A 24,991-nucleotide genomic window follows, 5' to 3' on the forward strand; every position below is an offset into this window, starting at 1 on the left:
AACACTTTTTGTTCTTAATCAGTTTTCTGGATCTAAGTGTTTGGTTTCTTTAATTTTTGCATTATAAGAACAGATGGTATAACTGAAAAAAATAGGCTTTCAGAAATACCTTTCTGTATAATGAATTAGAAATAGCAGCTTTCACAATTAAATTGAGGAAACTTTTATTGCTTAGCTAAACTTTCAGCCTGGGTTTTTGTCTCCTGGCAGGAGAAGGATCTGGTCTATTGAAAAGGACCCCCCACCCTCCCAACCCCCCCGCCTAATTCTTCCAAGTGTTCAACAAATAAAAGTATTTTAGGAGGCAGAATTTTGTACATACTTGCACGTAAGCTTGCTTAGAGAGCAAGGAATTGCAAAATAATAAGGAAAAGATACTCTGAGAGATAATTGAGAGGTATTTGCCACAGAATGATTTCATCAAAGTTCCAGTTCTAGTAATGCCTGGTATTACTTAAGAAATGGAAACCTCATTTTCATTCTTTCTGACAAGTTTCAGCGTACCTTGATGTATTTGGCTGAACTCATGGTGCTCTGGGTACAGAAATTTTAACACAGAGGAATCTTGTTGATACGCTTCAAGAAGAAATTCCTTCATCTGTATTACTTAGCTTAAAGGGTAGCATGCTTTGGATAGTTAAAGGTTACTGCTGATGGCAGTAAATTAAAGCTTACTGCTGATGGCAGCAACTTTTCCAAGGGAAAGTGGGGAATTTGGAACCCAGCGTTCAGTTTGAAACCCTTTAGATTTTTTTCCACCTGTCATATGGACTCTCAGCATTTGCCTGGCTGTTATAAGTACATCTCAGTTTGTCATAATCATTTATACCACTTCCTTGCATCCAATCAATATATTGTGAGAAAAAAACTAGCATGTTCCAACATGCTAAGTTGTTTTAGTAAGACACAAGAAACAGACAACCCTATTGGTCTTGTTCTACTCAAGCAGCATTACAATCTACATGAAAGAATTTGTTGTCATAAATGGAATGCTAATTTTATGATGCGTTTTGTTAATCAAGCCCCAGCCTTATGCCTTCTTATCACTGTTGTGGTCATATTAAAAGAAGAATGCTTTCAGCAAGTTGAGACCAATGCTATTATTCACTTAAATACCCATGAAGGTTAGAAAAGTGATGAATAAGCATTTCTAGAGATCAAAGTAGAAGTGTATGCATATCTTGCAAGGTAAGGCATCTAAAAGTACAGCTACAGCCTGTAGAAATCATTATTTTTAGTGATACACAGGTTCTTCGTTGACAGTGCCACCTATACCCAAGGTACGAGTCCTTATTCTTATTTTCTGCTAGCATCAACAGTATGGAAGACCTCTCCATTTATTGCAGGGTTGTTTATCTGTGCTGTGAAAACATGTACTAATCTAGACAAAAACGGGCATTCTAAACAACTGCTGAAAGAGTGTCTGGCATGAGCTTTAGAAACTCAGGCCTATGGTGAATTCCCTTGGAGGACAGGACCTGGTGTGCATTTTGAGGTGCTAAGTACATCACTTCCATAGCAGTCTGAAGTGTATGTTTGTTTGTTTCGAGATAGCCACTAGCAAGGAAAGACTTTCCATTGTTTCAGAAAGGAGAAGTTGGTCCCCCATATAGTATGGGTGGGTCAAATTTGGCCACCATGTGCATTCTTATTGGTGTCTCCTCCTCTCCTGTCCTCCAAAAAAAAAAAAAAAAAAAAGGAAGAAAAAAACCCCAAACACTGTAGCAGACAGCTGATCCCTCTGACAAATTGCATTATAAACAGCCTGCTGAGATGGTCTTGGTCTAGTCGGTTTGGGTGTTCCTGATGTTTCTGCTTTGTGTCTACTGCTGTCAGCCAGCTCTATGTGAATTATTTCTGGAGGGGGTGCACATGCTAGATGCACAGGAGAATTTAAGAGGGAGGAGCCCTGCCCCCCCCCCCCCCCCCCCCCCCAAAAAAAAAAAAAAAACAAAAAACAAAAAAAACTAACTTCTCTGGAATGTTAAAAAGATGTTTTGATGTTGAGGGATTTCAGTTACTTGTTACTGAACACTTCTACTGTAGGAGACACTTCTGTTTTAAAAACACTTGAACTCTATAACAGTAGATTGCTGTCATATCTTCTATATGCAATTTTTTTCCTTCTAGCATGGAGTTACAATGTTTTCCATTTATATTGCCAGCTATTTGCTTACTGATACTGTGAGCTCTTAAGCTCACAGATGTCTAAAGTCAGTAGCCTTTAAGATCTTAAAGAGCTTAAGAGCTTCCTCAGATTTTTTTTCTTGCATCCAGTGATGAATTTACATTGGTAAACTTTCAAAACTTACATACACAAAGATAGAGCTTATGTAGGTACTCAAGCTATGTATGTGCTAATTATGCACCAAGATCATTCTGTTTATGTGCAAAAACCATTTTGAATCCACACAGAGGTTCAAAGCAGACATGACAATCTTGTACAGGGTTTCAAAATGTGCCTTTAATCTCTGTTTTGTGTGCTCATTTTGAGGGAGAATATATGTTATGGCATTGAGTATTATAAAAGTTAATAGTGGTTGAAATGTTTGAAAACTTCCTGATTTATACTCATGGTTGATAGGAATGTTGGAAATAGTGTGTCCCCATACTGACCATTGGTAGGTGTGGGTTTGACTAAGCCTTCAAAGCTCGTTATCATGCATTTCTTGCCTCTGAATTTTTGCTAGTAAAACCAACCAACCATCAACACCAACCAAACACAAAACAAACACAAAAACAAAACAACTTACTATATGCTATGGTGACTTCAGAGATAAGGAAATTTATTTTCTTTCAAATGGTTCCAGTTTATAAAGGCTGACTAGTTATGGATAAGCTAGGCAAGTCTGGAAGAAGAGCTAACATCAAATCTTACTTCAGGCATTTGAAACTCCTATAGTAGTGGTTATAGCAATTACTATAATATGCTGGAATTAATTGACTGGAATTTAGCAATAGCTGAATGTTTGCCACTTTCTGTGTTGCTGACAAATTAAAATACCTTTATTTTTCATTCAGTGTACCATAAAAACCTACTAAGTGTGTTTAACTCGTGGTGCAATTTTATCCTGGTCTATGAATATGCTTTAAAAATAAAAACAACACCACATACAACACCACAAAGTCTATTAGTTGTGGTAAAGGTGCCTAATAATTTAACACAGAGGGAGAGTCATGAGTGCTGTGAAATTGTAAAATACTGAGGCTGTAAGCTCTTAAATATTCCCCCATTTATCATATCGGTACCAGTGGTTGGCTACATTAGTACCTGGGTGGTCACAAAGGAAAGGTGACTGCACTGCTAGCTGTACGATGCTAAATGTCTGATCACTGCGTGTTCTTTCTCTGGCTGTGGCAGATTCTCAAAATCTTAGCTTTGAGACAAGATTTGAGATGACTTTGAGTGCTGTGATCGTATCTGAGAGGAAATATCACAGTGAGAAGGAATATTTTCTACCTAAGCAGAATGAAGATCTGAAGGCATTTGCAGCGTCTGTAAGAGATGACATGGGGCACAAAATAGAATCACCTGAATTTTATTAGTAGCAAAGCTTGGAGTATTATTTGTAGTGGAAAAGGGGAAACTGGTAGCTAACTGAATTTATGAAAGAGAGAGAACCAAAATTTTAATATGTTAAATAACAGTTTTTAAATGCCTGCTTGAGGACGTTGGTTTAAAGTCAATGAAAACTTATTTAGTGACTAGGAATCAGGGTCTGAGAAGCAAGTTTTGCCTTGTAAATATTTCTCTAAAGAGGGAGGGAATAAACTAGGGAGATTAGCTGATGCTTCATATGTTTTAAATATTAATAAATCACTAGGTTTTAAAAATGTGAAATGCCAAGTATATAACTTACATTCTGTGTCATGAGACAATTTACAGAAAAATGTTGTGTTTCCAAAACTAGCTATCCTCATGGGGCATGGAATTTGAATAGGATGCCTTAACGTGATTTATGAAGTAGTAGTTTGAACATTTGGGGTTTGGTTTGAAAATATTAATATAGAAGGCCTTCTTTGAAGTACAAGATTATTCTCTATTATCGTAGGCCTTGTTTTAAACTGTGGTGCTAGTTCCTTCAGTCCTCCTCAGGTGAAGTGGTGGTGTGGGTGAAGCATCTCTGGTCTGCATGCAGCTTTTTCAAAGTGGCCTTATGCGACAAAAGGCTGAGTAGTGAGTGGACTGTGATAGGTAAACTGAATTCATTTCTCTGCATACTGCCTGAAATTTGGCAACTGTTGTATATTACCATGTGGTTAGAATTTGCTCAGACAACTCAAAATGAAAACATTAAAAATACCATGGAGCAGCCAGCAGCAGCAGCATTTAAAATGCTAATTTAGAAGTGAAAATTTATGACAAGGAATGTTCCTGCTAGAGACATAAATCCCTGGGCATGTAACAAGACACAAATTAATGCTACTATAAGGCTTTCAGTAGTTCTGCCAAATTAGTGTAACCTGTTTTAAGTCTGCTTGGTTGTCAACCTACATCTGGAGTCATTTTAAGCAGATGAATGGTTTGTCCCTCCTATCACAAACACTATAGAAAGTAGTATTTGAGTAGTTAAGTTTCCAAATGCTTTGATTACACATGTATACGATATTTGTTAGTGTATGGTATTAGTCTGAAACTACTTATTTCTCAGTTGCTGTTTCCCCTGAAAATAAGAGGTTACTTTTCATACATTCTTGTTAATAGATGAAATGTGTTTGGACACTGTCTGATGATTTTGATACCAGCTTCTTTGTGATGCTGGTAGCTTGTTGTCTTCAATTGTATTACAATTTAAAGTCTTCCCCCTCCTGCTCCCTTCTCCCTCTCCCATCCCCAAAAGGAGAGGGTACTTTTTGACAAGATTAAGACAAATCAATGACTGCTAACTAACACTTTCCTTAGATGCTACCAAAGTTTTTTTGGTCTATTGAAATGGTTGTAGTCCAAAAAATGCCTGAATTAATGCTTTGAGGCCAGTGTCTAAAGGAATTGTTGTCCTGTGGTTGATTGCTTTGGGATTTTTTTTTTTTTGCAGCTCTGACAAGGAATCTTGACAATATATTTGTGTCCTAAAGTATGTCTGCATTTATTGGCATAGTCACTGATAAAGCCCCACTCATTTTTCCAGCATTTAATATAGTTTTTCTTCTTTTAAGAATATTAGAATTTTCTCCTGTGTACTTCAAGGAGCTTTTCTGAAGTGGATGGCTTGCATGTACATCTGCTGACAAAATTATTCATAAATGTGAACCTGAAAGTTGGATGTGTTCCTGTATTTAAGATGCGAATAGGATGTGATTCGAATGTGAAAACGACAAATACACTTTAAGTATTTGAATGGTTGACCTACTACCTGACTGCTAATCTATATTTTTTCAGTCTGGTGGTTAGGGCTGATAAGAAATTGACTGTAATATTTAATAGGCTGTGCAAATTGTTACCTGAGGTTTTTATGTCTTGTTTAATGTTTACAAAAGCCAACCTGAATGACCTTGAAATCAGTGGAAATATTACCTTGTCCTCAGTGTCGGGCTTTTTTTCCTATAACCTAGATTGAGGATATCTTGTTGGTATACATACGAATGAATGGGTGTTCATTTATATAATGAATGTTCATTATATATTGTACATTTTCCTCCATATCCATATGTCTTTGCTTGTACATTGAACACCTATGTGCTTTCTCTCTAAAAGTTTCTTGTTAATGGTAGGTCTGGGAACTCCAAGTCACTGCTATCAGCATTGAGACCACATAGAAGCCTACTGTAGAATTTAGAACTACTTGCTACCTAGCTCGTTGGCACTGAAGCACAGCTGTAACGCAGGGCACATCTGATCTCTCCTGTATATGCAGCATAGTGTATATATGCACATATAAAACACAGTGGATGTGTTTTTCAGTACTACATTATTGGAAAACAAAAGCTCGAATGTTTGATAAAGATTTTATGATACTCCATTGCATGTCTCTACAGTTTTATTAATCTTTTAAAATTAATTAAGCAGAATATAAAATTAAGTTATTAGATATTCAGCAATAAGCATAGAAGAGGGAAATAATGTATTTAAGTATCTTGATTATCTAAAACACTGCCAAGCAATAATAATGCAGAACAATTGCTTAATGACTATTGTAACAACTACCCATAATCACATTGCAGAACTAATAACGTGTAGCTTCTTTTGTAATGCCATTGTTGCATTGCTGACTAAACTGTCCACTAAATAGCTAGCTTTCACTTTTAGTAATTTTTTTTTTTTTTCAGGATAACTTGTGGCTTTTGTGGTGTTCTTGCAAGGGGCTTCCAGCATCTTCTGGGCAGATTATTTTTCAACTTCAGTTGTCTTCAGTATCTTATCCAAAGCAGTTAGGTTTTAAGATTAATTGAAAGTACTGTATGCTGTAATTGATGAATTCCTGTTAGATTATCTTACTTGTAGGTAACAGTATGTGTGTTAATCAGAGATCTATCTTGCTTTCAGATGTTTCAAGCAGGAATTGCTAAATGTTTGTCTCTTTATAGGTTGGAAATTACAAGCGCACAGTAAAACGAATTGATGATGGTCACAGACTTTGCAATGATCTCATGAATTGTATTCATGAACGGGCACGAATAGAGAAGGGCTATGCTCAACAACTTACAGAATGGGCAAAAAGATGGAAACAGCTTGTGGAAAAAGGTAATACATTCTAATTTTGAATTCTGAAATCTTAAATGAAAAAAGTTTCTGAATGTTTTGGTAAGTGCAAAGTAGAAATTTGTAGCCTCTAATGGAGCCTTTTCAAAAGGCTCAGTAGCATAACAAATGAATCTTTCCAAGATTAAGCTTTTCTGGATTAAAAACAAAACAACAACAAAAAGACAAACCCTGCTCCTTTTCTGGTTTGCTTATTTCTTACTGAAGCAGATGAATCTTGCTTCCAGTGTTGAGATATCCGAATAGATTTGTTTTTAAAGTAGTAGCTGTTCCTAGGTAAATAATGGTAGAGAACTCTGAAAAGTTGTCTGCATAATAAGTTGTTGTTGGGAGAAAGTAATAGAAGAGATAAGTGTTGTTTTAATGGAAGGCTAATCTGATACCATTTTAATTATTCTGAATTAGTTTGTCTTTTTCTGGTTATCCATGCTTCAAAAAGTATGTTGAGAAATTGAAGGCAGTTCAAAGAGGAGCTAATAGGTGTAATACTGAGAATCATGGTATAGGGAGATGCAGGCCAGGCTAAATGAATATTATTTATTCTGAAGTAAAAACTTGTAATATTCTAATATAATCTAATATAATTTTGTCTGAACTATTCCCTTTTCTAGATTTACATCAATATCTAGGAATTACTGTTTTGTAGTGAATATAAGTCAATAGCTCCAGGTAGTTTCTTGGGAATATAAGTTCCATGTGGGTGATGGTTACTGAGAATGACACTTTCTGTTGTGTTTAGGCCCACAGTATGGAACAGTAGAAAGGGCTTGGTGTGCTTTTATGTCAGAAGCTGAAAAAGTGAGTGAACTACATCTAGAAGTAAAAGGTTCACTGATGAATGAAGACTTTGAAAAAATCAAGAACTGGCAGAAGGAAGCCTTTCATAAGCAAATGATGGGAGGATTTAAGGAAACCAAAGAAGCAGAAGATGGATTTAGGAAAGCTCAGAAACCCTGGGCAAAAAAGCTGAAAGAGGTACAGCAGTAGATTATGTATTAGATATCCTGTGTTACAATATATTAACGTCTCAAATCTTAATAAGGGAGTAAGCTCCCTGTTCTCTCTGCTGGACCCTCCTTTCTCAAAAAGATCTCTTGTTTTCTGTCCTCTTCTGAAAATAAATATTTTCTTTTGGTCTCTCTTAATCTAATCTTGGTGACTTCAGTGAAAATCTGGAAAAAGTGGAATTTAAGTTATAATTTTAACAATATCTGATCATGTGCATTGAGAAGTTGCAAATTGCTCGAAGAAATGAGCAAGGGAAAAATGTGGGTTTTCTCCTTGTCATGCAACAACATTATTCTTGAATAACAGGTTTCTAGAAGAAGGGGAGCGCAGGAGTACATGGGCATGAGGAAAAAAGTTCTATTTGGGACTTTTTGTAAACCTTTTCTTGAGTATTTCTTCACTTCTCTAAGGTTGTATGAGTGACATTTCTTGTATGGTGAAAGAATGTTGATTGCTAAGTACTACAGTTTCCTTCTATTGATTCTTGTGTAGTGTTCATTCTTTGGCCTAAATGAAAAGTTTCCCGAAAACGAAAAAACATCCTGAAACAAAACCTCCCACTTTCTTCATTGCAACATGATTATTGTTTTATAAAGTGTTCCAGATGCAGAGATTAAAATCTTCTTTTTAGGTGGAAGCTGCAAAGAAAGCATACCATGCGGCCTGTAAAGAGGAGAAACTGGCTATATCCAGAGAGACAAATAGCAAAGCTGATCCAGCACTAAATCCTGAACAACTTAAGAAATTACAAGACAAAGTGGAGAGAAGCAAACAAGATGTACTAAAGGTATATTTAATCTATAGCTTGTGCATATCTAAGCTTTTTTTCTCCTGAATGTGCAGTGAACCACAGTGCAGCACACTTTCAGTTATGATCCTATACCAATATTTAAGAGTTTTCTCCCATGTGCCATTGATAAGTTCTTCTGTAAAGAATGGATAATACATTACCTCTGTTTCACATAAGTACTTTGAGTAGGGAAGGAAGTATAACTCCTGGATTTTCACTGTGTTATTCTACTTATTTACTAGTGAGGATTGAGTTATTTCATTTGAGAGGCTGTGAAGATAGATGCTTATAGCTTGATGACACCTGAAATTGTTGTTGGTCTTGACTGCAGGATAGTTTTTTTTTGAAGAAAGTAAGCTGATATAATCCATTTAAATAAAAGTAAATACACTTGTGGGAATGCTTTTCCATTGCCCAGTTTGGCTTATCTCTCTAGCAGGCTTCTGCCTAGAGCTTTGTCCTATGTGACTCTTGACTTTTTCAAAAAAAACTTTTCCGTTTGAGATGCTGCTCTGTGATCTGGAAGGCTGATGTTATGTTGGGTGGGATCTTTTAATTCATGTTTCTGGACTGTTGCTGTGAATTAGTGTAAAGTTTGAAGTTCAGTTTAATAGAGCTCACAGGATATGTGATTTTATGTTCACAGGGATGTATACAACAGTATTCTCTTCATACCTCTCAGTATACTATGTAAATTGCTGAAGGGGAAATGCTAACATTCTGAATTTGTTTGGAGATCTTTAAATAATACCTGTAACTTGAAAAATTGCTTACTCTGTTTTACTCTGTACCTCCTTTGTTTTTTATCTTTCATGTTACATTAACATTTGTCATGGTTTCTTTTGAAAAGCCAGAGAGGAGGCCTAGGACTCTATTGTAATTGTTTTGTAATTTCGTTAGATAACTCTCATTGGGATCCAACACAGATTGTAGTTATAAAAAGAGAACGCAGTTTGGGATCTTCTAGTCTAAGCCTTGTCCGTTACTGTATTGAGTCTTGTAGGATGGTAATAAAAAATATTGCTAATTAATCTCTTTTTTCCCTCTTTCCCTCCCTCCCCAGACAAAAGAAAAGTATGAAAAATCACTTAAAGAATTAGATAGTGTGACACCTCAGTATATGGAAAACATGGAGCAGGTATTTGAACAGTGTCAGCAGTTTGAGGAAAAACGCTTACGTTTCTTTCGAGAAGTGTTACTGGAAGTTCAAAAACATCTTGACTTGTCTAATATTGCAAGGTAAAACTGTAAGACCTTAAAATTAACACTAATGAGCAAAAAATATTCCATACATCAAGTAGATAAGTTTAAAACCTGAATTGTTTTTACTTTTATTGCTTCAATTCGCTTGTAGTGTAAGTGGACCTTCTTTGTTTTGTCCACGATCAGACTTGCATGTATCCCTAGCATTTGCTAGTCTTATTTAACTTTATTAGATGAACTGGTAAGTCCTCATCCTTGATGTATTTTCATAATCAAATGTGTGCCAATTGGAAAGGATTCAGAGCTTAAAAAAAATGGATCAAAGGTTGGGAAAGGAGAGTTTTGTTGTGTTATGTCTTGAATGTGTATTGGAGAACGAACTAGATTTTATTAGTGTAAGACAGCATGAGTTTCCTAATGTAAACACATCTACTGTTAAAATGCTAGAGCTCAGTCTAAAGTAATACAGGAATTACCTTAACTTGTAGAAGTGTTAAAGATCCATTGGCTGACCATCACTGAACTTAATTTCAAAGTCAGCTTTTTATACCGTAGTATGTGTAAAGCATGCCTTGTACTTTATTTTCTGCCTGGACCTTCCTCCCTGAATTCCAAGAGATCTAAACTTCTGCTACGGTACTCAAACCAGAGCACATGAAGTTTATTTTGTCAGACCATGTAGCATGTCATCAACTATTACAGGCCACTCTGATACAAAAATACTTATCTGTCAGCAAGACAGCAGTTATAATGATTTTGTGTTGTCTTGCATTTGAGAGGTAAGCTGCTGGAGTACTTGCAGCAAATGTTGCAACAGTAGTGGAATTTACATCCCACTTGTAATAGCAATTTTTCATGTGTAGTCTAAGTTGGCACTTAATTTAAAAGGAAAAAAGTGTACTCTTGGCTAGCTGCTCATTTCTACTCTGTCTTCTGGTGGTGACAGAACTGATATAGTAGTCCATCCAATGGGAATTAATGAGCTGGTCAAGGTAACCTAGGGTAGAAAGAATCTGGTTTGTTCTGAATGATATTCTGATCAGTGTTTTAAGTTGACTTGGTATGCAGCCCCACAAATGTTAGCGCTGGCACAAAGAAAGGGGTGATATAGGGGCAAGAATATATATAGCTAGCAATAGGTAAGGGCAAGATCACTTATTTTAGCATTATCATCATTTTGGTTTGCTTCAAAGTTCTTACTGTTGAAGGCAGTTTCTTTTTCTCCTCTGAGAGAAGATAGTTAGGATTGTCATCCATTTGAATTCAGTTTAATTGGATTGAAACAAACTACAGATCAGAAATAAATGAGAAGTGGTTAACTTAAAAAGGCAGGGTGGGGAAAACTACAGAAGGTGAGCAAGTGGACAGGCAGTGGTTTTCCTTTTAAGGTACTTGGGAGATTTGGGTGTGGTGTCTTACGGTAAGTTAGTAAGGTGAAAACAAGGAAAGGAACTATTAGGATAAAACTAGAGACAAAGCAACCATAACTGTTTATTTCGCTATCTTGGTTCTCTTTGCATATAAAGAGATAAACAGTGTAGAATAAACTCCTAGAAGGAGGTTTGTGTTCTAACTTTAGGACAGACTAATAAAGCTGAACAACACAGCCCAGAAAGTAGTCCTGTCCTGTTTTCTGTGACTGTAGATGTCCAGTTAGTTGTTGATTTGGGTTAACTGATGGCTAGCGAGTCATTCAAACAAATTAATTCCCTTTCTCAAAATGCAAGTCTCTCCATTGCTTAAATACATTCAGAGAAGCTCCATTGTAGTCAAAGATACTGCATACATGTTAAAGCAGTCAAAACATAGAAATTTACAAGTTTGGTAATACATTAAGAAATTTTGACTTATTGACAATGTAGCACTAATGAATTCTAAGTCTAGATTTTGTGTGACTTGACCTGGAAGGATTTCCATAAATTCCCTCTAGCTTGAGGATAGACTGCTAATTTTGTGTCACATTTAAGCATTGTAGATGTTGTGTTAAGACCTCTTTATACTGTGTGGGTTCCATATTGCACCATATTGGTCCTTTTGTTTCAAAAAAAATAAATAAATAAAAAGGGGGAGGGGAGTTGTATATGTAGTCATAGCCTGTAGAGCAAATATATCACATGCATGGTTTAGTATCAAAATTGTATCTGTAATGTGGCTTCTATTCTATAAATAATTTATAGTTACAAGAATTCAATTTAACAAAGAACAATTAGACTAAAAGATGGGTAAAAGTAGCAAGGTTCTTTTTTATAGTGTTTGATATTTTAAGTAAATAATATAATTAAAATCAGAGTACCTAAAACAGTAAAAGCCGTTAGCAGGTATAAAAAATAGACGCTTTCTTATGCATTATTAAAACGCATTTAACTCTGCTTCAGGTTTGATACTTTTATTTTCATAATGAATCATAATTCTAATTGAATTAAGAACTGAGTTTCACAGAATGTAAATGTAGCACAAAAACAGTTTCTACTGTTCTGTAGACAAGCCTTTAAATTCAAGAAACTTCAAGATTGACATTTGATGTTTCGATACATTCCTACTTAAATCTTACTGACAGCTAATTAAGTTGCTTTACAAAACAGTAGTAATACTTAAATCTTGCAAATAAGGATTTTCTTTCAGTGAACTTTCAGCAAGTTTACTTGTTAGACTGTTCCTTTTTTACAGGCAGTTAATAGCTTGTCCTACAGAGCTTTTAAAATGTCTTGCTGTAATTTTTTTCAATACTATTGTGAACTTTGAACTTTTTTTTATTTTATATGGTTAGAGGATTCACTGTGTTTCTAAATGGTGTACTAAATTTGAAGACAAATTTGTGTTGCAGTTACAAAAATATCTACCGTGAACTGGAACAGAACATCAAAACGGCAGATGCTGTTGAAGACTTGCGGTGGTTTAGAGCTAATCAAGGTCCAGGGATGTCAATGAATTGGCCTCAGTTTGAGGTAAGATCAGAGAAATGAAAGCCCAGACTTATGTCTGGTTTTCATGTCCTTGCTTTTTGTCACACTCCTTTCTGGTGAAACTCTTAGATTCAGATTTACAGCAGTGAATTTTGTTGTTTTTACAAGCCCTAACAATTTTTCTTTTCTTTATTTCCGTTGGAGTCCTCACAGCCTCCACTTTTGGAGGTGATTGTACAATACCTGTTTAAAGTGAAAAGGGTGAAAAACAGATTTTTTTTTTTGGAAGCTGAAGTCATTAGTAATCCATGTTTTAGTTGCTGTACCTCTGACATCTGTATATGTGATTCTCCCTTCATACTGTCACACTTCAATTTTGAATTTTCTTGTTATCACTTAATGGTCAAGTAGGCAGCAAAGACTATTGAAATAGTTTAAATACTTCAGTTCTGAAAACTTTGAAGCCTTTAACTATTTTTTCCAATGCCATTATTAAAAAAAAAAAAAGTTCCACCTTGCACCAGTTAGTTATTTTATTGCTGAATACCATTTGCAGAAGAAATAAAGCTTTTGAGGAATGTTTTGCTAACTCAACTTAGGAGAAACAAGTATCAAAACGTATCAGTGCAGATCATACTAGTGGAGTATTGAGAGGCTGGAATTGGAATGAATTTCTGACCAGAATCACGGGGTTAATTGAAATAATTTCTGGGCATTAAGTTAATGGAGTGGAAACCTCAATTATGGAGTATAAAGTATTCCCTTTTTAATGTAATGGAAAATATCACTTTTAAACATTGAATAACTTCAGATTTGAAGGTTTGGGGAAGAAAACTCATACCAGTACTGAAGAATTTCTTTGGCTGAAGCACTGAACTACAGTTACTTCTGTGTGGGGAAATACCATGCTTTTTCACAAACATTGTAATTAGCACATGAAATTCTGTTGTTACTATTTTTCTAATAAAGTGTTTTTTCATTTACATGCTACAAGGATGAAGTAAGTAAAACAAAGTCATGATCAAATATGAAATTGCGTTATAAACTGCAAATATACTTAGGTCAGTAATCTTTAAATTGTGGTGACTCAGAAATCCAATACATATTTGTATGAGGTTAAAATAATAAGGTGCCTTTGAAAAGTTGGTCAGAAATCACTTAAGACTGACCATGCTACATGTATAAACCAGTAACAGCATCTCGCAAAATCTTTATTTTTTCTTAATATTTCACAGGTTATTTTTTGCATTGCAAATATCTCCTGACACTTTTTTGAAACTTATTAAGCCTTCTGAATATGAAACATGTCTAAGTGTAGGATGTTTATTTGTGTCCAGTTAGTTCTCTGGTGCCTGTTTTATGTTGGTATGCAGCCTAGTTTGACTTGAAAGGTATAAGTTGTGTTCAGATCTCATCATGCCTGTCCATTTGCCTTTTGAAACTTGTGAATGTTTCAGAACATCAAGGAGAGGATGCTTAACAAATGACATCACAAATTTTGTCAACAGTTGTGTTGATTTGAGCCTTGACTTTTTTTGGATGGCTTTTAAGGACAATAAATTTACTAGATCTAGAGTGCAGTACCTTAAGTATTTGTTCACATTTCAGGGACAAGAGAAGTTATATGCAATGACTTTAAAAATAAGCTCCTTCATAGGTCAGTCCTGGAGCGCTTCTTGAGAAGTAAACCTGTGACGTAAAGTAGATTGTAATACTTTTTAAAATTAAATGTGAGGTTTAACTTTTAAAGCCAGATGTCTTGGCATTATTTGAAACAGTAAATGCTCTTGGTACCACTTTGAAAGAGCTGCACTGACCAATTCCGTAGACTTCTCCAGTTGTATGTCAGATGTCTGGTGTTTTAAGTCTTTTCAAGGTGTTCAGAATGCTAAGCAGGGAAGTACAGGTCACTCTGGTATTTGTGAGTAGCACAGGTATCCTAGCATTGCTAGGATGGATGAGAACTATTATAGAAACATTTAGAGTGACTTATCCTTACAATAACTATTTGTACAGCCGTATGTATTAATGTATGTTCCATAACTCAGTCTGAAAAATTAAATATGATAATTACTTGTTCAATTAAGTTTCTCAATCACTTTTTGCATACATTGTTAGGAGTGGTCTGCAGATCTGAATCGCACTCTCAGTAGAAGAGAAAAGAAGAAGGCTTCTGATGGAGTGACTCTGACTGGTATTAATCAAACAGGAGATCAAGTTTCCCAGCCTAACAAACATAGCAGGTATTTTTTTCATGCCTAAAAAAACTAAACAGAAAGGACTGTTTAAGATAACAAGCTACACAGGATCAAAAAGCCAGTGTAAAACTAAACATTACTCACCTGTGAGCATTTTTAAAACAGCTTTCTGCAGCTCACAAAATATTTTGGGAATTATTCTCTATTTTACATTTCTCTTTCCACTGTGAATTATAAGAAACCAAATTACATGAGTAACTGAACTCTGTAGTTAATCTGGGAGTTAGTCTGTTGCTATTTTCCCATCTCTAGAAATGACATTTTACTTTGAAATCTTAGTCTAAAAAATGTGTAGTCGCTTCACAATTCTGGATGTCATTAATACATAACTGTTAACATCAGCTTCCTCAGAAAGTAATGAAACTGGATAGAAAAATAGCACTGCCTTTTATTGCAGGCAGTAAGAAAAAGAAATCGTGGTCCACAACAGTTCTGGAGGAATGTATCATATGTGAGACTTCCAGAACTTTCTTGGATCTTTCACTACACTTGATGGATGGTGGTTTTTTTGTTCTTTGTTTTTTGGCTGGAGAAGGGGTCTGCTAAGAAACTACTTAGTGGGACACCAGTGACAGTGTGTTTACTCTTAAACAGATAGGGTCACCATAATGCTCTTTCTTTTCCAAATTAGCAGTCTTAGTGTCCAGAGTAACACAGTGCAGTCAGTACAATCAAGTTACAATCCCTTTGAAGATGAAGAAGATACTGCGAGTACTGTCAGTGAAAAGGAGGACAATAAGATCAAAAAGTTGGTGAAATGTTGTTTTTTTAATTGTTTTCACACTTGCACTTTCTCTATCCAGGGTTTTCAATTTTTGGTTTCTGTAACACTATGCTAGTTGGTGCATGAAGTCCTTTTAAGAGGTTGTGTAAGCGCAACACTGTAACTTAACTTGTTTTTCCTAACAGATGCCACATCTGTTGCCTTGATCTTCTTTGGTTTTAAACTACTGTGGTTATTGGCAGTTCCTAACAGACCTACTGTTGCTTTTTTCCTTCCTTTACCAGTCCTATAAAATGTTGAAGTTGATGGGTTTTTCTAATGAAAGTACTTTGCTTTCTGGAGCTTTACTGCTGTGTTCTCTTGCTGAACAAGTCTGCTTTTATGATTGCTTTCTTTTTGTTTAGGACTTTCTCAAACAGCTGCCTGTTGCTTCAGTATGCCTACCTGGGGATATTGTATCACTGTCTTAAATGGCATGTGCATGCTCAACATCAAACACTTTTTAAACAATCAAATTGTTGCTCTATAATGAAGCTTTTATATTGGTGATTGCAACATACAAAAAGTTAAAAGCTACTGTAGGGGTCCATAGAGGTATGGGAGATTCTACAAAGCAATTTAAATACCTAATTGTTCTCATCTAATATCTGAACAGCTTTTACTTTTCTAGAATAAATAACCCCGTGGATTCTACAAGTTTCTTGTTAGAGAAGTTCTTGGAGTTTATGGGAAAGTTGTCCTTCACTTTTTTCCTTTTTCCCTTTTTTTAACTTTTAAAATGTATTGTAAGAATGTGGCTTTACTTCTTATTTTTCTGATTAAGGCATTGCCAGCTAAAGGTAGATAAGATAGAAATAAAGTTTCAAAACAGGGCTTTATAGAGAAGTTTAAGCTTAACTAGGGGAACTGATATCTTGGGGTATTTCTAATCTCCTAATCAAGGGCAGAAAAAGTGATTTAAAAATTGTTTTTAGTGTTAGCAGCTATGAAAAAAACCAAAGCTACCCCACAGATTGGTCCGATGAAGAGTCCAACAATCCTTTCTCTTCCACTGATGCAAATGGAGACACCAATCCATTTGATGAAGATACTTCTCCCGCAATGGAAGTGAGAGTGCGTGCCCTCTATGACTATGAGGGCCAAGAGCAAGATGAACTCAGCTTTAAAGCTGGTAAGTGTGCATCATTCGCTTAAAGCATTTCAAAAGAAGAAATGGGACAAATAAGGAGCTTTTCTCTTCAGCATTTATTTTCTGAAGTCACTTGTCTCTCTGAATGTACAACTCCACTTACAGGATCCTATCTAACTCCCACTCTTCCTGATAGCGCTTCTTGGTACCCCGTATTTGGAAGTACTGAATTCTAATCTGTTTGGAAGGTATTGGTATATCTGTTTGGTATACTCCCTTCCTACTGTCTTGGTGTTAAACAAAATGGTGAGCTGCAGAACTGGTAATCTCACCTCCTTCTTTTCTTAGTTGGTGATAGTAGCAGCTGTTGCTTTTAGCTGTGCACAGATGCTGGCCCCAAAATTCTTTTTTTAAAAGAAAAGATTACAGCACCAAATCTTAAAACAATAAATAATATCTAATCAACTGGAAGTACTCCCTTTTTGGCCTCCAATTTCCAACATTGCTGATGTATTTTTTGTTTGTTTGTCTTAGTTGAAAACTTAGTCATGGACAGAATTTTTTCCTTTCACTCCCTCTGGTGTACCTAAGCATGGTAGCTCTACTGCATTTATCCAGTTTTGTCATCTTGCATTACGTTAGAGACACTGACTTAGACATCTCCTTTCTTGGGGTGACGTTTTGTTTCCCTTGAGCTTTAAAGTCTGTTCCTTTCTTTGCATTTTACCTCCTTGCTGCAGTTGAGAGAAAGAATAGAGGCATACAAGTGACAAGTCTTGTGCAACGAGAGACACACAAGTTTCCACATGTGTGTTTCCACAATACAAAGTTGGCAAAAGGTTGTGGTGGTTGCATGCCGTGGATGCTGCTGCCTCCAGTTTGTATGGGCTAGTTCTTCCAGAAGTTGTGTGCCGAGCGAGTGCCTGAGCATCTTTCTGAGCACAGAAATAGGAAACTTCAAGTTTTTCAGTCTGTCCAACCCGAAGGCAGTACCCTCTAGTGGTGGAAGGTGAAATCTATACCTTCTGACCTCGTAACAGGCAGTACTGTCCTGTCTAGAACTGCACATTAAAAGTTTGCTAAACAGGAAGTCAGAATAAGATTGCATGAGTAGATTAACAAAAACAGAACTTTGGTTTGTGAAAATGAGAGAGGCAATCTAATCAATCACGTCTCTTCTCCTTTGCTTGTTGCTTACTTTTTTTCTCATGTAATGACTGACGTATTTGTAGAGGACAAACCGGATTCAAGTGTTGAAAGGTCTGAGAAAACTTTTTGTTCCACTTCCCCTTCAGCATTCATAAGAATTATGCTACTCTGTACCATCTGCAATGGGTCTTAGATAGATGTTGCAGCTGAAAGTTAGTATAGTAAACAAGTCAATGATGTAGTCAATTAATGTGATCAATGAACTGTTAAACTTTCATTTTGCTTATGGAGAAAGGTGTTGCTCAAAACTGAATACAAATGGAGATTGTTTATAAAAACAAATCATCCCATAAAACCCCAGAGCCCTGGTGGTACTCTGTCCTTTCAGTCTTCCCTCCTCTTTTAATAATGAAACTCTCTACTTATGGCTTTTCTTTTTTCATAGATAAGTAATATGTGGACTTCCAAAGAGGAGGAATGGGTTGGTTTGACCTTCAACTTTAAGTTATACCCTGACAGAAGGACCGTAGTAACAAAACATCTGGAGCTTTCTCTGGAATACACAGAAGCTAAAATTATTCTTCATTCTGTAGACTTCAACTGCTTATTTTTTCTCAGTAGGGGATGGAAATAAGCTAATCTTGAAATATATGTATTGTGTCTGTAAAGTCAATCTGGCATTCCAAAGGCTTACAGTAATGAGCCTTTCCATGGCAGAACTAGGCAATGTTTGTACACACAGATGTAATGGTTAAATACAAAGTTAGACATTCCATACCAGCTGCGTGACTTGTATTAAACCACTTAAACCATGTGGTTCTCAATGGGGGGGGGGGGGGATGTCTGTACAAATAAAGTACAGCATATGTGAACTGTAAGAGGTGTTTGTAGGCTTAACTTAGAAATAGCTTAATACCTTTGAAGGAAGAACATTAAAGTACTTTATAACACCAAAGTATATGACTACATCAATCAGAAGAAAGGGATCATGCTAGGCTGTGAGTCCCCTTACAGAAGGTGAATTACAGAATGACTATAGGCAAACTTACATAGTTTTTACACATAAGTATTAGTGTGACTATGTAGACACTGAACGTACAATAAACTAAGTAAAAAACACCCACGCTGTCAGGCAGGAGCCACTTTAAAATGTAATCTATTCCTTTGTTCCTGTGTGGACTATGCCTAGACTCCTGAGCAGCTGTCAGGAGAGGATTAATTCATTTTGCAGATCTATTTAAATGTATGTGGATATTTTCCAATCGGATTTCCTTGAGTATTCAAGAAATTTGCCTACACAGCCTTTATGATCGCTTCTAGGCACATGCTGTAGCGCATATGCACTGTGTGGCATCCCTCAAATATATTTTTTTCAAGGTTTGACACTAACCTTTTTATTAGTGGATTACTGCATACATTTTTTTCCTTGGCAAACAGCTGTGGTAGGCTTCCAAATAGCTGAAATTACTATCCATACTTCGAGAGCCTTTACAGTTGCATAACTGCATGGGACATAACTGTCTAGTGTATGTCTAGCTCTCTGCCATGATTGAGAATAAATAGCTACAGCAAATATAAACCATGCAACGTTATCAAAACATGATAGCGTACACACTATTTTTATTGTATTTGTAAAGACTTTGTTGTAACTCTGTTGTGCAGGTAATTGTCAAAAGTGGCAGTGTTTCAACAGACCTCCAAGTTCACTAAATTTCCAAGTCCTAGTTGTACAAGTGCAACTTGTCATCGCAATACAAGTGCAATTGCATGGATGCTTACTGCCAATGTGGCATGGATTTGATTAGGCATTGTTTTCATTTTAAAATACACTTAATAGAAGTGGCAAGGAAGTTTGGAATTGTACACTCTCTCATTCTGCATGGCTAGAAATAGTGAAAAAAATGTAAAATGTCTCCATAAGCCAACTACAGTACAGTCTACAATGCTAAATATTTGTTCATAGCATTCTTTTATTTGTTATCTGGTAGATCTGCAAACTAGAGGAAATGAAGCTTTAACCTTTTATAACTAACAGGGCAACTATAGAAGATATATGAAGTTCGTCCATTTCTAACAAAAAAAATAATATATATATATATTCCTTAGGATTATTTTGAACAAAAACTAGCCTAAGACTTCCGTAGTACTTTATGTATTTATAGCCATTAGGGACTGGTTAATATCATCAGCATATATTTCCTTTTGCTTACTAAGATGAAACACAGATATGTTGTATGCAGAGAAATAATTAGACACAAATAAGTTGCCTGTGGGGAAATAATTCTTAGGTGGTGTGGCCTTTTTTTTTTTTCATGGTGGACCTTCATTTGTTTATAGATAGGATCTTGGAGTCTACAGACATTTTAATATATAAGTATTTCCTGAGTGAGAATGTAGAAGATTGGACATGCATGGTGGTCAAAAAGAGGTTACGTTTATAGTTCATAAATGTCTGGATGAATAATCAGTGTTAGCTCTTGCTGTTTAAGTTAGGAATCAAACTGAGTTACCTTTTTTTGAGCTAGAACTCTACATCATCTTCCAGCAATATAAAGCTAGAGCAGTAAAAGAAGTTCTATCCCAATATTTATCTCTTAAAAAGATGAGGAGAGATGTTGCAAAGAGTAAGGTGTTAGTTTCTTTTAAATCTTCCAGCATCACAGCATAGTAGTGGTGTACTGAAAAGCTTCAGTTATAGTTTAAGAGAATTTTACTGCCACTTCTTAATGTAAGTACACTTCTTTTGTAACATCTCTTACTCCTTATGTTCCACCAACTCTTACACTAGTATATATTGACAGTAAGCCTAATGAAACATTTCACTTGTGCTGACGTTTTGTTGAGTCATCAGTGTAAGATTATTCTTTTTGCTTAGAGGTAATTTTACTATCCACAACTATCTTTGACTGTTCACACCTTTAGATATAAGGGAACCTTGGATCTTGTAGTGCAATAACACCGTATATAAGTTGAAAAAAGTTGTATTCTTTTATTGTGTTTGAAATGCTATTCTTGAAATTGTATTAGTGTAATGTTTTAGTTTCAAAGTATCTCCCTTCCCCCTGTTTTCTTGAAACTGGGGGCCTTTCATCCTATATGTAAATCTGTGGGTGGTATTAATATCAAAAGCATGAAGAGCAGAGAAGAGAGGTTTTCTGCTGGTACCTTAGGTGAGCAGGGGAAGAAAAGTGGACACTTTAGATAATTGTCATCTTATCTTTCTGTTGGTGTTACTTAGAAGGTTACAGATTTGTTAACAGTCCTCCTTCTTTTTGCAGGGGATGAATTAACTAAAATGGAGAACGAAGATGAACAGGGTTGGTGCAAAGGACGTCTGGATAATGGACAAGTTGGTTTATACCCAGCAAACTATGTAGAACCAATCCAGTGACAAATGACAAAGTTAATATAGAAGTATTACAAAAGCTCTGAAGGCCTGTACAGTATATATTTAAAGTGAGAGGAAGCTGAATGATGTATAGAGTGTATATATTTTAATGGAAAGGAGAGACAGCTTGATATTGAAATCATAGCGATTTAAAGACGAGTTAGAACTATTTTGATGATGTTTTCAGAATTTGTGCACAATGCAGTGGAAAGGGGTTAGGTGGAAAAATAGTGATAGGAAAAATACTACTTAAGCTTTCTCTTCCCACATGTTCTGTTATTGTGACTCTTAAACTTTTTTGCATTTTCTATGCTTGTGCCTCATCCTACCCGAGGTATGTGGCTTATGCTGACTTTTGTTTAATCGGTTATTTTAAGTGACCTTCAGTAATTTGCAACTTGAATTTTTAAGGTTGTTATAGTTAATTTTCTATTTGTTCTTAGCAATGTCTGAAAGATGCAGTATTTTTTTATTTAAATGCTATGTAGTTAAGCACCTTTTTTGTATGCTTGATCAAATAATACTTAAATTATGACATAGATTTAGTCACCAGTTAACTGAATGAAAACTCTTTCCATGTTGTAGTAATCTTTGTCAGTGTGGCTTGAAGCTGTAAAACAAATATTGTATTTAATAATTATCTGTTACAGAAGGTTATTTGTAGCAGGTGTCATGGGTTGGGATTCTGTTATGAATGTTGTTTACGTGGTTTGACACTTAAATGAGTTTTCCATCTAGATTTTAAATAGCACTCTATAAATGAAAAGATAAATCATACATAAGCCCCAGAATACTAGCTATTTCCAGCACGTTTGCAGGGGAAAAAAAAACTCCTTTTAACTGCTAATGATTTTTGGGTAATTTGAAATGTTAAATCTGTGAAAACTAATTTTTTTGAACAAAGATTGTAAAATAGACTATAATGCTTTTATTAAGAGGCTATCTGTTGTGTATATGTATATATAATTTGATATTCCAAAATATAAAGAGCATGGCTATTAGTTATCAAGTCTTTCGATGTGGATAAGATTTAGACTGTTTTAAGAGTTTAAATTATAGGTATATTTAAATCTGCTTTCCTGCCACGTTCATTACTGTACTATAGACTAAGTATTCTGTGATTTATATTTTCGGAAGTACAGTAAATACACTAACATACTCAAAATCTGTATTTGTGGATAAATTTGTGGGTCAAAATATAAACTAGCATTAGTCCTTACATGGATTATTGTAGCAGAACACTGTAAAAAACATTTGTTTGCAGTTACAACTCGGTCATCTGTAATCTTGTCAAATAGTATAGCATTTGTGACATTTAAAACTGGGTTGTAAATTACAGCAGATTTGTGTTTAAAAAAATCAATTATCAGGTGAGTAGATATGCTACTTTAGGAAGCTACACTGTAATTAAACTAACAAATCTATTTTGGGGTAACTATAAAACACTGTTGGTAGTTTTGAACTTTGCTTTTTGAGCTTATAGGTATATTTAGTCAACGTTTTCAATGAATCAAAATGTGCAAGCTTAGAAAGTGCATGTATGTATGTGTCTGTCAAGGAAAACTTACCAACATAATTGTTCATCCACAAGATGGTTACTGAATTTGTCAGGAATTATTGCTTTGGGTCTCCGTATTGTAATATATTTTAGAAAACAATAAAATCTGTTAATCTCTTAAATACACAGAATGCATTCTTCTTAATCTTTTGTAGTATGTGAAAATACTCTTATGAAGTAAATAATGCATTTCATTGCAGTTCAAGATGACAAAATATGCATTGTCTAAAAGAATCATAAAGAAGAGTATGCAGTCAATAGTGTTGTGCTGTTAACAAGAGGAGGTGCAGTGCACAGGGGCTCTTTGCAAGAAGACACTGCAGCAAAATGCTTATGGAAGAAGAGGAGATTCATGTCTTTTGTGGTTATGTGAAATCTACTGTGATGGTGCTTTCCCTGGTATAGTCAAGTCTGGTATAGCTTGGGTGAGCAGCTGAGCTTTTTAAAAAAATAATACATGAATCTTTTCTGCATTCTCTGTGGATTTTTTGCTGACTGGTAGTGAATAACATAGTGGTTCTTGTAATGGCTAGCCACAACTTTTATTTAGTCCCCCACATCAATACTGTATCTTTTAATCTAAATGAAGTACTACTGGTGGTTGTCAGATTTAGTGAAGTAACCATAGAATTGAAGAGGAAGGGACCACAGGAGGTCCCTAGTCCAGAGTCTAATTTAAAGCACAGTCAGCTCTGCATTCAGACCGGGTTGCATTCAGGCCTTTGAGCTGGTCTGGAAAACTTCCAAGGACTGATTCCTTAAGTTCACTGTTCGAACTGTTACAGTGCTTAATTATCCTTATTGTGTTGTCTACACACACACACACGCACACACACACACACCTTTCTCTGCAGTTAGAACCTGTCCTATTGCAGTGCGACCATTGTTTCTTGTTCTTCTGTGCTTGAATGGTGCCTGTCTCTATTGTCTTCATAGCCTCCAAGTAGGTGGAGGAAAGCTGCTGTTAGGACCCCCGAAGTCATCTCTTGTCCAGGCTGAACAAGTCCTGTTTCCTCAGCCTCTCCTCACAGAACATGTGCTTCATTCCCCCTAATTTGTCTAGTTAAGAAGGCATAGCAAGAGAGCCTTTTATTTAAAACATAGAATAAAAAATAGGAGGGTATTTTATTAGTGAAGGTGTAGAGATAAGCAGCTCCTTATGCATAGTCCAAAGCAACGTTAAAATTCCTCTTAATTTGTTATTTCTGAAGCTTTTAAAGCTTGACACCAAAATTATGAGCTCTTTTGTCCTCAGGCTGCCTCTTAATTTACTTGTAAGCTACAATATAAAAATAAAAGATAAAAATCTGTATACATATGCAAGATTCTAAAAGCAGAGCTATACTCTGCGTAATCATGTCGCCCTTACCTTGTCAATTGAACAAACCAATCCATTGCTATTATCTTGTAGAGATGTCTGTAAAGTTGGTCTGATGTACTAAAACTGTTTTTTGCCATGTCTGAGCTGATATTTTTTGTTCTAATATTTCTTCCAATTATGTCTTTGTTCATAGCATTTGAAAAGCTAAGAATTAAAGCAGGCTTCACAATTGGAGATAGGTAGAAATGCTGAGTCTTCTAATTGGAAACCACTGTAGATAGATGAGATAGCTTTGACCTAATCTGATGATCTGGGTCATCTTAAAATAGCTGTAGACTATTGTAAAGCAAAGGAGAAAAGGGGGAGAATGGTATACTGAAGGGTGGATGCCCAGCAGCAATACCTCCTGTTCTCCTAGAGTTGTCTGTTATTTTTTTTTTAAATAACTCTAAGGTTACATAATCATTTTTGAAACCAACTTTTTCCAACCTTTCTGGTTTGGCAGAAAGTTATTCATTCACCTCAGAACATCAGGGAGCTTGCTAATTGTGGATGAAATCATACCTAGTGGTCAGTTTAGAGAAAGCTGCAGATCCTGCTCCTGAAATGTGAGGATACAAAATATCCCAGATTAACAGGAATAGTTTTACTTCTTAATTTTGTTTGAACTAAAATGAGATGAGCAATTTCAGAGCCTAGGAAAGATTCATTGTGTTTGACATCTAGCAGTTTATTTGCTGATGATACGTATGTGTGATTTTTTCAGCCTGCTTTACCTCCTTTTTCCTTTTAGAAATTCAGATTCCTGTGTGATATGACATTAATCCTCTAACAAAAAGTTTCAAAAGTACTTTAGAGGG

The 24,991-nt window shown here is 35.6% G+C and overlaps 1 protein-coding gene across 6 annotated transcripts in view; it reads left to right on the forward strand.

Moving 5' to 3' along the window:
* The window catches only part of PACSIN2 (protein kinase C and casein kinase substrate in neurons 2), a 58,367-nt gene extending 35,426 nt beyond the window's left edge, over window positions 1-22,941 (forward strand). For 4 of the 6 annotated variants that reach the window (XM_048050129.2, XM_066990334.1, XM_066990335.1 and 1 more), the window contains 9 exons: window positions 6,526-6,682; window positions 7,440-7,675; window positions 8,340-8,495; window positions 9,562-9,737; window positions 12,526-12,646; window positions 14,723-14,847; window positions 15,494-15,610; window positions 16,561-16,757; window positions 21,143-22,941. In XM_048050129.2, coding sequence (XP_047906086.1) covers window positions 6,526-6,682; window positions 7,440-7,675; window positions 8,340-8,495; window positions 9,562-9,737; window positions 12,526-12,646; window positions 14,723-14,847; window positions 15,494-15,610; window positions 16,561-16,757; window positions 21,143-21,255 — 1,398 coding nt within the window. In that variant the 3' untranslated portion in view covers window positions 21,256-22,941. The remainder of the gene's footprint in view (window positions 1-6,525; window positions 6,683-7,439; window positions 7,676-8,339; window positions 8,496-9,561; window positions 9,738-12,525; window positions 12,647-14,722; window positions 14,848-15,493; window positions 15,611-16,560; window positions 16,758-21,142) is intronic. The other 2 variants (XM_048050131.2, XM_048050133.2) reach the window with 2 other exon arrangements.
* Window positions 22,942-24,991: the final 2,050 nt, after the last annotated feature.

The sequence above is a fragment of the Anser cygnoides genome, chromosome 1, assembly GCF_040182565.1.
Source record: "Anser cygnoides isolate HZ-2024a breed goose chromosome 1, Taihu_goose_T2T_genome, whole genome shotgun sequence".
NCBI lineage: Eukaryota > Metazoa > Chordata > Aves > Anseriformes > Anatidae > Anser > Anser cygnoides.